General features: G+C 45.7%; 1 protein-coding gene across 2 annotated transcripts in view; it reads left to right on the forward strand.

Annotated features, from left to right (window-relative positions):
* Positions 1 to 1,875: 1,875 nt before the first annotated feature.
* The window catches only part of LOC135914492 (kielin/chordin-like protein), a 584,091-nt gene continuing 567,245 nt past the window's right edge, over positions 1,876 to 18,721 (forward strand). For both annotated transcript variants that reach the window (XM_070523555.1, XM_070523565.1), the window contains exons 1-3: positions 1,876 to 2,027; positions 3,585 to 3,747; positions 16,984 to 17,151. In XM_070523555.1, the coding sequence (XP_070379656.1) occupies positions 1,940 to 2,027; positions 3,585 to 3,747; positions 16,984 to 17,151 (419 nt within the window). In that variant the 5' untranslated portion in view covers positions 1,876 to 1,939. The remainder of the gene's footprint in view (positions 2,028 to 3,584; positions 3,748 to 16,983; positions 17,152 to 18,721) is intronic.

An 18,721-nucleotide genomic window follows, 5' to 3' on the forward strand; every position in this document is an offset into this window, starting at 1 on the left:
GTACGGCCCTCTACCATACACCCCAGATGGCAACCACTGGGTCATCGTCGCCGTGGACCACCTCACGCGCTACGCCGAAACTGCAGCGCTTCCCGTAGCCGCAGCACGTGAAGTCGTCTTGTTCATCCTTCGCAACCTTGTTCTTCGACACGGTGCGCCTGGCGAGCTACTGAGTGATGTCGGTCGTTAATTTCTATCCGAAGCTGTAGAAGCCCTCCTTGGCGAATGCAACATTGTCCATAGAACAAGTGTCTGTCATCCGCAAAGTAATGGTATGACCGAACGCTTTAATCGTACTCTTGTCGACATGCTCGTCATGTCTGTCCCCTTTGTAACGTATGCTTACAATAGCGCCGCTCAGTATACCACGGGATTCTCTCCCTTCTTTCATCTTTATCGTCGCAAACCTTCCTAGTTTATGGACACAATTATTTCGTATCGTCCCAACGCTTCCGAATCTACGACTCTATCCGAAGCCGCCACTTACGCCGAAGAATGTCGTCCGATCGTTCGCTCATTTACCGCGCAAGACCAGGCCAACCGGAAACATGGCCGTGACGCAAGCTTGATTTTTGCATCGTATTCACCTAGAACGGTGGTATGGCTTCGCGTTCCTTCCTCTACTCCTGGTCTTTCTACAAAGCTCAGCTCAAAGTAAGACGACCCTTACCGGGTTCTACAACAGAAGTCCCCGGTCAACTATGTCATTGAGCCTGTTCAGTTATCTACGGACCAACGGAGTTTCGCGTCGCGGACGCGAAACTGTTGGTGTCCTCTGACTGAACTACGGCCCAACAGTGCACCAGTGCGCCAGGGTGGTTCCTTTTTCGTCGGGGAGTGATTGTAGTGAGAAATACGGGCGTCAGCAGAAGACGAAGAGGCAGAAGACGATTGTTGTTGCTCGCACTCGCCCCTCTCCGCCCGTTGTCTCTTGCTGTGAATCCATATAAAACACCCAACGCACCTAGCCTTAACCGCCTACTATCATAAACATAAATGCCGAAGTTAGTGGACGAACTGATAGTCGTGGCCGTAGCACAAATGGTAGTGCCACGTAAGCGTAATGCGGAGGTTGTGAGTTCGGTACCCGCCGGCGACAAGTTATCTTTTCGTCCGCTTTCATTTCCCTTCATTATTTTCTACATTCCGATTTCAACCACAGTTAATCTCTCCGGTGCTTCTCTTCGCCTCATTCTCTGTTGGCTTAATGTGGTCGGTGTTAGGTTCATGTCACATGTATAATACACTCTTTTTTCAGATTATGAAGACGAAACAGCGGTCGCTGTGACATGAAAGTCTGCTTTGAGATATTTTACCCGGAAAGGTGTGCAGTTGCTTCCATAGTAAAGACTCTGACAAAATGCTGAGTTTAAAATTTCTATAACCAATTGATTTCACTCATCAATTTGTGCCGGAATATGTACAGTCTTCGCGCTCAATTCCTATGAATTTTCGGTATTCCTATCACACAACGCTTCAATTTTCTAGAATCATGACCCAAATTAGAAGCTTCTTGTAAATGTTTTAAGCTTTACTTGAGGCAATATTTAGAAATGGTTACTTTCTTTCTTTCGAACCCATTTTATCTTTAATTATGCTTACGATCTCTTCTTGTAATGCCTGAAACAAATCTTCAACGCGAAAGTGCTAGCGTGTGGTTGGGTGTGTACTTTTGTTTCTGTGCAATTATAGCCAGATTTGCTTTGAAAACGTGTCTAAGCTACGGAATCATATAAATTTACTTAGGACTAAGGGAACTGCTTTGAAAGGCACTATTGTGAGGCACACAGTCGGAGAGACTCTCAGGCGCCCATCGCCAGGCTTTATTATCGTGTAGCTCCTTATTAATGTGAATTATAAAAAAAACCATAAAAGTCTTTAAAGTCAGTTGCTGCGCCTCTCATGAGCCAAAATTTACACACACTCAAAATTTCTCTGGATGCGTATTGGACTAACTATGAAATACTTTTCATCGTGCGCGTACTTGTGCGTTCTACTTAATCTGGCGCTTCCAGATATTGTATACGGTGAGCGTTCTTTGTGACCACGCTTCCTGTGCACGGCTTAATTTTGGGCTGGCTCGAAAATGGTTATCTATGTCTTGAAATGTATCTGTTACATGTCATTTCATTGCTGCCCCACTGGTAGCATCAAGGCGATCAAGGATTTCGGTCATGCATATGTTCACAGCTAAACGGCAGATCAGTGTGGTTTGAATTAATGACACGAGCAGCTGTGGAATTTGCTGTGCTCAAGAGCGCTACAGAGCTCGCAGGCTCATTGTGTATCTCAATATAGACAGTAGAAACGTTCATCCTTTGCCGTGGGAACAAAATCAAAACCTTCGAAGGCTCATATGGCTTGCCGTTGCAATGTCTAGGCGCAATTAAAACTGCGTTAGAGCGAGTATTTGCTCAGTATGTAGAGGAAGGAAGGAACTACCGAGGGCTCCAGGTATGGTGTGAAGAGGGACTTCAATCTTCGCGCGTGAAGGGGAATATCCATGATCAGTGAGAAATACCTGCTGTTCTCTTGCGGGGAGCAATTATATTTCTTTTGCTGTTGGGGTTCTTTGCCTTGATAACATTCTAGTTACAACTTCGTGCAATATCTTCAAAGATCCTATTCATTGTTCCTCTTACCCACTGCCACGAGAATTATTTGGAGAAAATTAAGGTTACCTTCATTACGTCCAAACATAGAATGCTTCTTCTCCACTATGCGGCAATTTCGAAATGTAATGCTCCAAATGGGTCACTTGTTCTCATTTTAAAGTCATTGATCTGTAGCATCGTTTTCCTCTGAGTATACATTTGCGCGAAAATGACAGCCACTTATACGTATGGCCTTCATTCTCTTTTATACATACCCGGAAGATTTCCACGCTGTTCTGCACTTTAATTAGTGCTGAACGTATATTCAATGTGCTACTTCGATGTTTCCGTTACAGTATGACATCACGCTTTGAAGCTGTCTAAAACATTGGAATCAACGTCGTACAAAGTTTTGGGGATATAAATGAAGTTTTGTGGCTACTTAGCATTGAGAAGGCCGTCCTTAACAGAAAAGCATGTGCGCCTGGTAACAACAACTACTGGAGCGTGGAGATATGAACAATTTTACGTTTATAATATTCCGATGGAGCCGCATAACGCAGTATACGTGTAACTGCAGATGAGATGAAACACTGGCTGTATGATGGGCGTTTTAGTATTCGAACTTGGACAACATCTTAGCGCTAGCGAACAAGGACAGAGCGGAGCGCATCATTCTCCTACGACTCACCTCTGTCCTTGCTCGCTAGCGCTATACTGTAATCCAAATGATATGATTGGGCTAGGCCTTAATGCAGCATCGCACATAAAAGGCTAACGACAATTACAACCATAATGATCATCATACTCGCCATGCCCAACAAACTGCGAGCAAGGCCAAGTAGAGGACTATGTGCGCCGAACCAGCGACCTAACAAAGGTTGTCGTCCAATGACCAGTTGTCATTTATGAAATATGGTGCTATAGAACAGCTAGCTTATCACGCCTGTTCTGAGTGCGCGCCTTAAACGTGACGCTTATTATTTACAGGTGATCAGCGTGCATCCTGCATTAGGTGTTTCTGTAATAATGGCAGATCAAAATGTATACTGGGGACCGACAAGTGCGTGTGCAGACACGGACGGCTGTACTTGAACAACAAAGGACGTTGCGTCGCCTACGCTGAATACTGCGGCCTGCATGCCAATAGAACGTGAGTGATGCCTCTTTATTACGGCAGTTGCCTGTGCAAAGGTTTTTCTACATTGCAGTAACCGTGATGCGGCCGGTTGGCGCGTTTATGGGGGTTTTTATAACCGCATTTGTTACTAAAATGTTTTACTCAAAGATAGGCTTTCATGGCAATGTAAGAGCTTTCCTGCGCACAAAAAAGCACTCGCGAAGAAAGGCGTACATTATTATCGGTGTGAGTTCAATTTCGGAAGGAAAAAGCAGAGACATCTTATTTACAATAGCCGAAATACTTCAAAATGAATCACTGAATGTTAAATTTGACTTGTTCTGCTTTTGTCAACGGCGTTGGAAAGACTCGAAAGCATCGCACGTATCAGCTGCGCTATTCCAGTGTCTGGTCCAAGCAAATATCGGCGTGATCACTTGTTGCGACCATATGTCACTTCCTTGTCCCCGATGCTCTTCGGAATTCCTGTTTGTCTCGCCGTGGAGTTCATTGCGCCTTGCTCCGGAAATCTAGTTTACCTCGCCATGACGGTCATGGCCCCTTGCTCCGGAAAGCCAGTTTTCCTCGCCATGAGGGTCATTTACCTCTTGCTCCGGAAAGCCAGTTTTCCTCGCCATGAGGGTCATTGCCCCTTGCTCCTGAACGCCACTTTACCTCGCCATGAGGGTCATTGCCCCTTGCTCCGGAAAGCCAGTTTACCTCGCCGTGGGGGCAGCTGCCGGGCTAACATGGCGGGAGCGAGACCTCGCCGCGCGCGCTCCCGACCAAACGATGCGAAACACTATCTCGTTAACGCGACGCGGTGGAAAACGGAAGCGAAAGGCGAGCGCTGGTGGTCGCGACGGCGAACAACTTCCACAATACTGTCAAGTTGCAGTGACGGTGAAGAAGACAGTAGTAAAGCGGCGAATCCCGAAACTAACTTATCAAGGCGAAGAAAGCCTTAGACGACTCAATGGACGAAAAATCCGATATCCGGCGTTATGGAACCTAAACTCAATGACACCGAAATTCCTGGTGCCAGCTGCGACCATTGGTAGGAGTCGAACCCATGACATTTGGTGTTAATTCATGCCACCGAGCGCACGACCTTTGACGGGAGTCGAAACTTCGACCTTTGGTTGGACCAAAATTCAGTGCCAGCGAAATTCATGGTGCTACCATTGGTGGATGAACCCACGACCACTGAAGGCAGTCAAACATATGACATTTGGTGTTAATTAGGGCTAAGGTTTTTAAGGCACAGTTAATTAAGGCACTCGAACCCACGACCTTTGTTGGTAGAAATCAAGTAACAGGAAGTAACGACGCATTTGAACGAGAACGTCGAGTAATTTATTGAATGTGTCGTGAGCGCACCGGCTTTCGCCTTTAGTGTATGCTACATTGAATAAGGATGGTGGTGAGATTGTTCTAGAGAAACTGGCCACCCTGTATCGGCAATGCCTCATAACCTCGAGCGTACCGGAATCTAGGAAGAACGCTAACATAATCCTAATCCATAAGAAAGGGGACGCCAAAGACTTGAAAAATTATAGACCGATCAGCTTACTGTCCGTTGCCTACAAAGTATTTACTAAAGTAATCGCAAATAGAATCAGGAACACCTTAGACTTCTGTCAACCAAAGGACCAGGCAGGATTCCGTAAAGGCTACTCAACAATAGACCGTATTCACACTATCAAACAAGTGATAGAGAAATGTGCAGAATATAACCAACCCATATAAATAGCTTTCATTGATTACGAGAAAGCGTTTGATTAAGTCAAAACCTCAGCAGTCATGGAGGCATTACGGAATCAGGGTGTAGATGAGCCATATGTAAAAATTCTGGAATATATCTATTGCGGCTCCACAGCCACCGTAGTCCTCCACAAAGAAAGCAACAAAATCCCTATAAAGAAAGGCGTCAGACAGGGAGATACGATATCTCCAATGCTATTCACAGCATGTTTACAGGAGGTATTCAGAGGCCTGGAGTGGGAAGAATTGGGCATAAAAGTTGATGGAGAATACCTTAGCAACTTGCGATTCGCTGATGATATTGCCTTGCTTATTAACTCAGGAGACCAATTGCAATGCATGCTCACTGACTTGGAGAGGCAAAGCAGAAGGGTGGGTCTGAAAATTAATGTGCAGAAAACTAAACTATTGTTTAACTGTCTCGGAAGAGAACAGCAGTTTACGATAGGTAGCGAAGCACTGGAAGTGGTAAGGGAATACATCTACTTAGGGCAGGTAGTGACCACGGATCCGGATCATTAGACTGAAATAGCCAGAAGAATAAGAATGGGTTGGGGTGCGTTTGGCAGGCATTCTCAAATCATGAACAGCAGGTTGCCACTATCCCTCAAAAGGAAAGTGTATAACAGCTGTGTGTTACCAGTACTCACATATGCGGCAGATACCTGGAGGCTTACGAAAAGGGTTCTGCTGAAATTGAGGACGACGCAACGAGCTATGGAAAGAAGAATGATGGGTGTAAGAAAAGAGCAGATTGGGTGAGGCAACAAACGCGGGTAAACGACATCTTAGTTGAAATCAAGAAAACGAAATGGGCATGGGCCGGACATGTAATGAGGAGGTAAGATAACCGATGGTCACTAAGGGTTACGGACTGTATTCCAAGGGAAGGGAAGCGTGGCAGGGGGCGGCGAAAGTTAGGTGGGCGGATGACATTAAGACGTTTGCAGGGACAACATGGCCACAATTAGTACATGACCGGGGTAGTTGGAGAAGTATGGCAGAGGCCTTTGCCCTGCAGTGGGCGTAACTAGGCTGATGATGATGATGATGATGACATTGAATGTCAACTTTTTATTGGGTGAACTTCTGCCCGCAACAGCAAGTGGCACTCAAAGGAGAACGGCGACCACAGTCGGCGATCGTCGAAATCTGATCTGCAGATCAGACGCGTCAGCTATTTATGCACAAGTCAATGAATCTTCCAGCGCAATCGCTGGTTCTAGTGTAACTACTAGAATGTACACCAGTATTCCCATTGTCTGCAGAATTTGATTACGCAAAAGCTCCGCGATAACATAGACAACAGATAGAACCACTCGAGAACCGTCCGGTACAAGAAGGTGTGTCTTGAGTTAAGCGATTACCTTTAACATTTATTAGCCCGTGAAATGTCATCACCAGTTGAATATAACAAGTACTGTGCAAATACTGTGCCAGCAACATCGGTAGGTTGGGTAGTTCATGCGACCAGGGACTCAGATGCAGGAAGCAAAGTCGTAGACAAGGCAGCAATATATCCCCGACAGATGGCAACAGTTACACTTATGATGAGTTAACAAGACACTGAACTATTTATATACGGTCCACGCAGTCCCCGACTCACGCGAGTTGTCACAGCCCGCGTCTCCCCGAAAATACGATGAGTCTGCGTATCTTCGTAAGGCCACTCACAGTAGTTGGCGATGTCGGAGGTGTCGGCGCGTGTAGATTTGGAGAGCTGTTTGTACGATTTCGTCGTACAAACGGCCAGCAAACGGGCAGATGATGAACTGCTCACGCGACAGCACGGTAGGCCCACGCGGTCAGCAACGCTGCACCGTGGCCACGACCCCAGCAGGAGGTTGTGCCGGGACATTTTCACGTGGCTCGCCCCAACTTGTCGCTCTTGACCAAGGCCGTCTGGTACCACTGGGCTCGAACCACGGAGCAAGAAACATTTAGGAGTGGGAACTCCGCTGTTTGTGGCGACCAGAAAAAGTCACAAGCCCGCGGAGCCCTTATCGTGCTGGCGGCGCCTGGCGGCCTGGAAAGAAATAACCGCCGTTGAGAGCGCGCCGGAGCCGCCTGCCCGGGCACTGCATTTTTTTTTTCGCTGCGGCTTCTCCGACGCGCCGCATGGCGCCGCCACTGTATACGGCCTCGTCGGCGCATACAACAATTGTGACCTTATCTGGTCGCTCGCGCTGACGGGAGTTTCCCTTCGTAAATGTCTTACCTAGTGGCTCGAACGCTCGTTCACCGCGGGAACAGCACCGACCCGTTCAGCCTGGTCTGCATCACAGCTCTGGCCGGAACACAGGTTTACCGTACGACATGCCAGTCTCGTCCCGGCTGGTCTGATAGCATCGGTCGGTCGGTCGGTCGGTTTTATATTTGCAGGAAAATCACATCATCCTGCGGGTGGCAGAGACTAATGCCCCAACCACTGGCACGCGCCGAAAGCTTCGGCGCGCGCTGGCAAGCGAACGTGTCGCTTCGCTTCGGCTGGAGGGAAAGGGCGCGCAACCACTGGAGACAAGCTCCGACGCTCGCCGAAGCTCGCTCCTCGGCTGCGGCGCACGGTTGCTGGACTATTCCGTCTTCATCTGTCAATGTCCGGCCTAAAACAGCCTGCTCTAAACTAAGCCTGAAACAATAAGTTAGTGATCTGTACGTGCTTTTAGATATAAAAAAGACGTTTGAATAATGAATATACACCTGCCACAACAGTTTGTTTTTATTTTTGAAGTAACAATAGTGTACAAAATATCGACATCAGCGCTCGCGCGTCGTCTCTGCAAGATCGCTTTGCAAACACCTGCACGACGATGCCATATATAGAAAACTGTTGCACCATTTCATTTTTTGGTAGCTTGTTGCACAGCCAACTATGTAAGAATTAGGCGTGCAATGTATAACTGAAAAAAATCTGTGTTGGAAATATTGCCACGTAGTAGTGACGGTAAATAAGTAGTGCCGGCTCAATCGCAACGATAGCGGTGAGCAATGTCGGCAATCGCAGAAAATCTCATCTGCGGGTCAAGCGCGTCGGTTTGCATACGGCAGTCGTCGAAAGTTACAGCGTATTCGCTGGTGCCCACGCGCCTTCCAGAAACTACAACACAATCCGTGTCGCGTATGCAATCAGATTAGCAAGGTTCGTCGGCAACAGACAGAACCATCGATAACATTCGCGAAACTTCCGATACGTTCAGGCGCATCCTGCACCGAGCGATAACGTTTAAAATTGTTTAGCCCGTGAAATACGGTAACCGGATACAGATAAAGCATCCGTGTCAATATAATTATGCTTGTTGGTGCATGAGAGAAACGTGAAAAAGTGGGTTCTGAGAAAATCAGCAAAACAGAATTGAAACACCTGTAGCACTCACACACACACACACAAACTAGAATAGCTAAAATGTATGTTTTCATATCTTGTCTCCCCCCAATTCTTGATTCTGCCAAATCTAGCCCATGGAGCACCTCTATTATTCTAGGTTGTTTTGATGCATCAACAACGCATCCGGAGGCCTTCACATTGAGTGTATTGCTACAAAATTTTCACAGGGTAAGGGCCATGTTCTGTTGTAACTGGTTTCCACATATCAAGTTTGCCTTTCTTTACAATAATGAAATGACATACCGTCAGATAATACAAGCTTGAGAATTAGAGGGTTTTAATAGGAGTCTTTCGTTGCCCTTTGCCAAGTCGTACTATTGAAGCACTTATTTGAATGTATGGGAGCAGCTCATTTGCATAGTATAAGAAATATATAAACAGGTTATTTTCACAATTTATACGCTTCGTCACCACAAAAAGAAAAATTGCAGTTTATTGTTTTCAGCCTCCTATGATGTTTTCACTGAGAAAGACATATTCAATTTGTTCTGCGAGGCACGCAATAATTGCTGTGGCATAGTATTTTATTGCACAACACCGCATACAGTAGCGAGCCATTATTAAAACTCAGAAGAAATTAATAGCACAATGCATATGATCAGGCACATAGCATATTATTGCACTTTCTTAATTCATGCCAGAACGACGACCACAGGCGTCCTTCTCCAACAAGGTCAACATCCGTCGTGCCTCCTTACCATCGGGCATCACACCCTAAGCACGTTCAACCTCAGCTTTGTGGTGTTTAAAACAACCTCAAGTGCGTCTTACGGTTCCAGGGATAAGAATGAAGACCGTCCTGCCTACCTTGGCCTTGAAGCAAGCAGCTCTGGATTGTTTGCACACTTTCTTTGATCAAGTCCACATATATACGGATGGTTCTTCCACTCAGACCAGCTCCACCAGCGCAGTGGTTATACCATCACCATCACTAAGCATCCAATACAAGATTTCTCACTTGACAACATCGACCGGTTCGGAGCTTGTTGCCCTCCGAGGTGCCGTTGATTATCATTAATAACCAACCGGCTAATCGGTGGGCAATATTCTGCGATTCAAAGGCAGCCTTACAATGTCTTCTGTCATCTCTTCGTCGCGGGTCATGTGAACAACTCGTGTCGGAGATACGAGAAATGCACCATCAAATGATCATGAAAGGACACGACGTCGTGTTTCAGTGGCTGCCTGGTCATTGCGGTATCTCCGGCAACGACCTCACTGACGAAGCTGCTAGGAAAGCCCACGAAGGAGCAACCCTTGTTTCTGTACCTTTATCGCGGACCGACGCAGCCCAACACTTAGGCAAGCTAGCGCACTTATTTGACATTGGAAAAGTGGCACACACCTGAATTCACTCAACATGGATTGCATTCCCTCGATCGCTCTATGCAACTGCGGCTGTTACCATGTCTTCTGCGAAATGAGGAAACAGTGCTGTGCCGCTTACGTTTGGGCGTCGCATTCACCAGTGCATATGCATTTTTGATTGGAATGGTTGATAGCGCCGAGTGCAATGCCTGTGGTGTCGAGGAAACCATAGAACACCTAATGTGCTACTGCCCATCTTTTGAAGATGAAAGGCAAGACCTCTGCAGAGCTCTCAATGAGCTAGATGGAAAGCCGTTCACCTTGAGCAAGATCTTGGGACCATGGCCTCGCATATCGCAGCTACAAAAGGCCACAAAAGTGCTGCTGCGATATTTGAAATATACCGGATTAAGTCAGCGTCTGTGATATAGACTGAGTGACCGACTGATATCCCCAGTGGACTTTTTCTTCTTTGAATCTTTCCGTCCCCCTTTCCCTTTCCCCAGTGTAGGGTAGCCAACCGGGCTCAGCCCTGGTTAACCTCCCTACCTTTAATTTATCATTTTCTATCTCTCTTCTTAATTCGTGCCCTTTTTTAATTGCACGAAAGCTACTGCACTAAAATAGTATGCTAGTACATACTTAAAAAGCACAATTTTTTACTACGATAACAATCAATCATTCAAATTTTTATTGTAGTGCCCAGGAACAGCAAGAGAGCCTTTGTACTGGTGCACTTAACGAGCACTATGTGAGACCAAATGGAGAGAAAACATGAATGTAGTAGACAAAAAATGGAAGATAGAGAAACAAATAGGGAAAAAAGAAAACGCGGAAAAGTAAAAGGGAGTTAATCCTACGTGATTATCTACAGATACACAAAACACAGGAAATGAGCTCTGAAGTATGTTTTGGACTCCAGTCTTATTAGCACAATCTTGTAACAAGCCCAGGCAACGAATGTGGAATGCTACCTGGTATACTGTTGTGGCACAAACAAATGCATATGATCAAGAAGCTTTAAGGAAAGTATAATGTCATGGACCACCTTATACAGGAACAGAAAGTGCGATTAATTAAGACTTGAATCTAGAGGTGCGAGTTGAAGTATATTTGAGAAGGCTCAACTGTGGTCGCCAGAATGGCAAAAGTGGTGCTTGAAGATAGACATCAATTTATTCTGGATGCGTTCAGTGAGGTCAGAATTAGATTTGCTCATTGCACCCCCCTCCTACAGACGCATACTCTAGTAGTTGGAGGCACACAGCAGAATTTCAGAAACACAACAGGTGAGTGGAAATCATGCAATATACGGCATGCAATTCCAAGAGCATGAAGGGCATCTTGTGTAATTATCTATGTGAAGAGAAGCTTAGCATTTTGTCGAAGTACACACCAAGATCTTTCATTTCATCGACCCTAAAGAGTGGAGCATCACGTAGGGTGTATCAAAATTTCACATGGTGCGTTTTGTGCATATAACTTAATGCCATAGTATTGGAAGCATTTAAAAGTACTTATTGCTTCTGCACCAGTTTGAGAGTGAAAAAATGTCTATTAGGAAGTCGATGCAGTAGTCAACACTGTTTACAGTCTGAAATGTCGGCACACAAAGTCATGCTGTTCATTTATTAAAATGCTCTTAGCACTAACACAAAGTGAGGAATCCCATATCGATTCAAACACCTGACGCACTGAAGAGGATAGATATAGGTCGGCAGTTAGTAACTGCACATCTAGCACCTGATTTGTGCATGGGCAATGTTCATGCTACCTTCCGAGTGCTAGAAAAGGTACTAGACCTTAGGGAACTATTGAAGATGCTTGTGAGAACGAGGAACAAGTATGCTTCCGTACGTCTTAACCCTTTCAGACACCACTTTATCCCGTTGATTGAAAAGTTGCTTTCACCACATCTCTTGCATCCTCAGAATCGTAGAAAGTGTACAGCTGCAGCAAATATTAAGAATTTTCAATTGTTTAGCGAGTTTTGTCAAGTTTACAAAATTTCGACTCCATGCGAAAACTCACTACAGGAACACAAAATATGAAAACATGTACTATTTCGTGTTTTGAAAACCTTGAAAAGCACTTATCCAGCCACTTGACAATTATTCCTGGTGCACGACATTGTAAAAAACAATGAAAGAAGTGAACCCGCTACATACAGCTTACTGACACAGAGTAACAACACCCAGCCATCTACCTTCCCACTCATTTTGTTAAAACATTCTGCACATTATTCAAAATTGCAGCACCGTTCCAATAATAAGTGTTTCAAGAAGCTTGAAACCCATTTTAAATACCATTACTTTCATCAGTGCTTTTGCTATTGATGCACGCTCCTGCTGTGCCCAATTGTGTAGACAGCGTCTCAAAGGGTTAAGCTCTGTGGAGGAAATACCATCAACACCACAAGAAAGGGAAAGTTTAAGGCACTTCATATACTTGGAAACGAGGTTTTCATTGACTGTTAGCATACACTGCGCCAGACTGAGAAGGAAGGTTACTTGAAGCATATTTCACACCATATAGCAAACATAAATGTTCTGCAAAGGCATCAGCAGTGTTCGAGACAACACTACTATTTTCCTGAAGAAGACGTACATCTTTGGCACTACTTTTAGAATAAAGAGCCCACAAAGCTCCAGAAATATTTTGAATCATGTGTCACGCTGGCTTCAACACAATCAATGTGGTCAAAGTGATTATTCTAATAATAATAATAATAATAATAATAATAATAATAATAATAATAATTATAATCTTAGTGGTAACTTGGCACACTAGACTAAAAAGAAGGCTGATGCCTGTATGTTAGAGCATCTGATAACCAGCCATCTAAAGCAGGAATTTGCAGGATGCAGAAGACACTTCCTTCCCCTCCACGTGCACACACACTTGCTCAATAACACAGCACGGCACACACGCACACATTCGACAGGCGCACAACACACAGGAGTGCCACTGAAGTCTGGTTCCAAGGAAGGAGAATCCAAATCGCCAGGGGGGTGTAGAGAAAGCTCTGCATGCCAGATATAATCATGGAGTTGTGGTGTCGGGCCATAGAGGCGTGATGAGGGCTCAGGCTGTGCTGACCACTTGTTCAGACGAACTGAAGAAAGATTAGTGCTGTCCAGAGAGACGTCAAACACCCTGCAGTATAGACTAGTGCAATGTTGCGTTGGTATTGCAGGGTGTGCTACTTGAGGGGTTTGAGGCAATCCTCGAAGGCTGGCATGAGCTTGTGAGAACCAAAAAGACGGGAGTAAAGGGTTCGTATTGTCCGGCGCTGAACAAGCTTAAGTTTGTTAGCGTCGCGAGTTTGGCGCGGGAACTATACTGATGAGCAGTACTCGAGTCGTGACAGAATGATAGAAGCGTAGAGTGCTCGAAAAACCTTAGGTCATCAGGGAAGGGAGACACGGGACACAAACCCAAGAAAGAGTCGGTGCTTACATACAGTGCTGGTGACATATGCGGAAAAGCTGAGAGAACAGTTAAATGCTACACCCAGAATGGGAAGGGCCCGAACAGTCTTTATAGAAGTGCCTCAGAGGAAGAAGGTTGGACGTGCAGCAGTTTCGTTGGGGCTGATACGCATGGCAGCACTTTTTACGGTGCTACTACAAAGTTTGATATTGTAGGCCCAGTCGATCACATGTATTTATTGTAAGCACATATGCTGTGCATCGGCATATTGTTGTTGTGGAGCGTTAACTTGTTAATCAAACACATTCTGCGCAGATGCATTAGTAACTTGCTTTTGAGTAGATCTTTGTCCTGACTACAATTTTTAGTATCGCAGCAAGAAACATTTTAGTAGAGGCTGAAGGAATTCCAGCAGTTTAAGCATACTGACTGCACAAAACACTGATGACACCTTTTCACCTTCCCCACAATGCCCTCACACCATCTACTTTTTCCGTAAGCAAAAAGTGAGATAAAAATCAATTACAGTTTCATTGACTCAGTACTTGCTGCTTCTGAAGCGGGCATCGAAGCAATCGTAGTATACGCTGCTACATGCATAGGTCTTGCATGATGCAGGTCCTGCTATACACTGCACACAGGGCACACGTTGCAAACAGTTCATTTCTTTTTGCAGTGCTCAACTATAACGACACACTGACTCAAACATGACTGCGTTGTCACGTATGCTTAAGTGTGTCAGTGTTCTTGATTGCTACACGAGCGATTTATGCCCAACTAGCCCAAAAGACGGACGCACTAGAAAGAAGTGAGTGAATGAGTACAGTGAACTTGTACTGAACTGGATTCACATGCCGAATAGAAGGGCGCAGTGTCAGCTGAAACAGGCGGCACGGCTGATTATGTAAGTACTTGCAATAGTTCGGCTACTAGTGTATTTCGCTTTCGGAAGTGATATTTACCACTGGAAACAGCGCAGAGCTTGCCCGTTAAACTTGAGTCAACCGACACCACACGAAACAGGCCGCGGTTGACCAACCCAACTTCCACACGGTTCATTCACCACATCACAGGTCACACGAAGTCAAGAGTGCAATATTTTAAATCACTGCAGCACCAAACGGACCTGAAAATTCATTTCCTTCGACAGAGTTTCTCAGGTGAGTTCGTTCACTCGCCAGTTACGAACTCGATGGACGCGCTAGGCCTACGCGTAACGTAAACAACATCGGCGATAGGCGAGTATTGATTATCCAGACTTCGGAGCTCGTAAACGTGTTTCCATTCGTATTGAGCACAACAAAATGTACATACAACAAGCACAGACGTTGCGGCAATCGTGATTCGGTTGGCTGTTTTAGCAGACGATCGTACCGAGCCCGGCGGAACCCAGTGGGCAGGTTGGATTAGTCGGCGTCGTTCGAAGTCGCTTCGGATCCACGTCGCACTGCCACTACCCACGGTCGTGGGTCGGTCGGTGGTGTCGTTGTCGGCCTACTATTACAACACTGTCTTCCAGGAACACTGTCGCGCGCGTCGTGCGTCCAAAAAACTCGGACGATCGTTGGTGCCGGCGTCTCCCCACGGTCGGCCATTACAGGCATAGGCAGCCAGAGACTCCGCAGCCTCCGATTGGTTGACGCCTGCGAGGCGTCGCAGCCTCTCATTGGTGCACGCCGGTGCAGCTTCGCCGCGCGTCGGCAAACTTCAAGCATCGGCAGTAGGCATAATCGCTGCGCGACGTTCCGCCTCACCGCGTTTGCGACCGACGCGTTGACGCATTTGACCCTTCGGCGCGCGCCGAAGCTTTCCAGCGCGTGCCAGTGGTTGGGGCAAAAGGCATGGTTTCCTGACGAGGTCTCTGCCTCCGTAACAAAAGGAGCAGCCTACAGAACTGCAGCAGAAAGCTGGTACAAAAAAAGAGGCTGCGTTACAAATAGTACACGCATACATCCTATACGATATGGCGGTACTTAATCACATCGAAGATTCGCTCATACCACAAAAACACGTAAAAGGAAGTCAACAATATAAACGTACGTTCGTTCTTTCCGGAAACCTCGAGCTCCCAAGCAGATTGGTCTCGAGCTCGCGCTTTCCCTTATTTGTCGTGGCTTCCGTTGGCTTCTTCAAGGTTACCATATAAGTTTCTTACTACAGTGGATTAGGCTGTCAGTGATAATAATTCTATCTATTCGCATCCCCATCGAAACGGGGTGGTTACAAATAGTCACCTATCCGCTTGAGCTAATCGGGTCTGCTGTGCATGCTTTTCCGTTTAACATTTGTCCTACATCTTCTTAACTTTCTTTCTCGTCTTTAAAACATCTATATGTATTTGTACTGTTACTGCTAACCGGCTAATGTCTCAATCTACTCCAAATACCAGTACTTCTGGAAGGTCTCCGTTATGCACGGGTTTCGCCTGGTGAATACCTTCATATGCCATTGAGATTTGTCGAGTTCTCTCCGGGCTTTTGCTGCAGCTGACACATGTCTAATTATGTTCAGAATATTTTCTACAGTATGTTTCTGTTCTTAGGTTGCGAGTTGGAGCATATTCTGTTAACCTCCAGATTTACGCTTCTAGTTTCTTATTCAGCGGCCGTTTTAATAAATCTCCAGGTTCTTTTTACTTCCTTTATTTCCATTATTTGTAGCAAATTTACTCTATCTGTTTCTCCGACTATCGTTCAGCTGACCCCTTTCTTTGTATTTACGCTTTACTTACCCTGCACTTCTTTGCTAACTTTCTTGACCCATCCTTTGATTCAGCATCCATTGCGAGAACCTGAAACTATCACGCCTATGATGATGCTGATTTATAACCTCTTATGCATCCCGATAGATTGTTGCATAAGAAGTTCTGGCGTGTAAAATGTTACACCATCTGATGGTGTGCAAGGGAACCAAGCTTTCCATCACGTAACCGAACTCTCTTCTTCGATGGTGGAGCTGAACGCGATGCCACGAGTACTTCCATCAATGGGAAAATTCCGCACTGCGCGAGGTAGCCATGTCAACAAAGACACGAGGCTAAGAAACAATGTAGGAAAAAGCTAACGCTTTCAAATTATTCTTACAGTAGCAAACTTGTAGACTGCTCGTAAGGTATAATTCGGCATTATGAACTGACTTGAAAAGTCATTATATCCCTCACGTTTCTCCTAGTCCAAAGATAGTGACCCTTTTCACATCACTTTCTGCTATTTTTCTGGAGGGTACACACCTGCCCTTTTACGCGTCATCTTCTGCAGTTACAGAAAGTGTTTAAATATATATTGTAATATACCAGGAGTAAGACAAATGGCGCTACCTTTACATTTTACGATGCTTAAATAAACTGGGCCCTATTTGGCTATCGCATTATGTTTTTCCAGGAGTTCCAAGCCGGGCTGCTTCTCTTGCTGGTGTTCACGTGGCAGTGATCATTGCGAATTGATAGGCAGCGACTGCATGTGCCAAGACGAAAACGTATACATCACCACCAGTGGTAATCAGTGTGCTCGTGACACGGACGAGTGCTCGCCGCCTCATTCCAGCAAAAGGTAAGGCTGCGTTCCATTCACAGAGATTTTAATTTTGAGGCCCTATCTTCTGCGAGCATTCATAGCATATAATGCTGTGAAGTAATGCAGCAGGCACGGTCAACCTTGACACCCCTATTTTTTTTTAGATGGCCTAATTTTCGAATCGTATTCTTTTGTTGCACATGAAAAAACATGTATGGAACGCAATCAATGGCAGCTTGTTCCACTGTCTACAAATTGCGCTTTCGTAGTTTTCTCATTTTTCGAAATAATGCTAACACCATGCCTGTACAAAAATCGGTTCGCATAGCTTTCTTGAACTCTTCCGCCTGTTTTTTGGTGTGGCCGGTGGTGATCGGGCTTTCACCGCCGCTACAAAGGCGGTGGAAAGGGGTCGTCCTTTCGCGCAACCAAGTTCAAAGAAAACCTACTCCTTCGTAACGCACGAGCACGACAGTGGTATGTACCTATACATCTGCATACGTGCTGAGGGAAAAGGTTCGAAACCAACCGCCGCAACAACTTCAGTCACTGTGTAGGCGGCAATGCATAGATATGTGCTGCGTTCAAGTTAACCACTTTAACGCTGACATGGGTCACTCTAGATGCGGGACTGCCTTGGTATCACTGTTCAACAAAACTCTGCCTGTTTCACCATGTCTGTGCTAGCTTCCAACGAATAACTCTGACGCTGACGTGGGTCACTGATGTGTGCCAGTTGGACTGTGACCCACTTCAATGAACATATTGGACGCCAACTTAGTAACTAGGAATGTGCCACTGCAAATGTGCCAAACTAAGATAACGAAAAGATTCTACAAATTTATTTCATTCGCTGTGGAAACGAAAAAGCTTTTCATGGGAAAAAAGCCAACGCTTTAGCAGGCTGTGCCACAAATTTCCTCGTTATGTGCCACTTTTCAATAAAAATATTTGATGCCAACGCTTTATAGAGCTACACGATTGAATGTACTGGGTGTGTGCCGCTTCTCGACGAACGTTTCCGGAGCTTGGGTCACCGATCTGATTCCATCGGGTATGCATAAAAAAGGAAGCCATTCTCAGCGCTCACACACAGTGGCGTGCCATGAATCGGTACGTGCGCAGATCTCAGCAGTACCACAAGACGATGCAGAGGGGAGCCGGGTTGCCACATGGCGTCTTTTTCGACGTTCTCTTCATGGAGGAAGAAAAAAGATCGAGGAGAGACCTTACCCCCTCCGCTCGTTACACTGAAAATTTAGCACCCTTAAGGTTGTAAATGACTTGCCCCCATGGGTGACACCCTTTTGGGTGTATTGCTACTCCCCAAGCAAAGGGGTGTAAATTAACACCCCACAAAGGGAAGGGTGGTAATATGACGTCACCTTGCCCATGGGTGTAAAACAAACAACGCCCTTTCTATATGGGCGTAACACAGACACCACCGTTTCAATACGGGTGCAGCATGGACAACACCCTTCCAAAAGGATGTTATCCCTGCAAGTATTCTAGCGTTCCCTACATCCATGTAGTTAATGGACAGGCTAACTGTTGTGAATGCTGCCTAGTCTTAGCTATGGTACTACCTTGTTCAGTATGAGCCAGA

The sequence above is a fragment of the Dermacentor albipictus genome, chromosome 8 (genome assembly GCF_038994185.2).
Source record: "Dermacentor albipictus isolate Rhodes 1998 colony chromosome 8, USDA_Dalb.pri_finalv2, whole genome shotgun sequence".
Lineage (NCBI taxonomy): Eukaryota > Metazoa > Arthropoda > Arachnida > Ixodida > Ixodidae > Dermacentor > Dermacentor albipictus.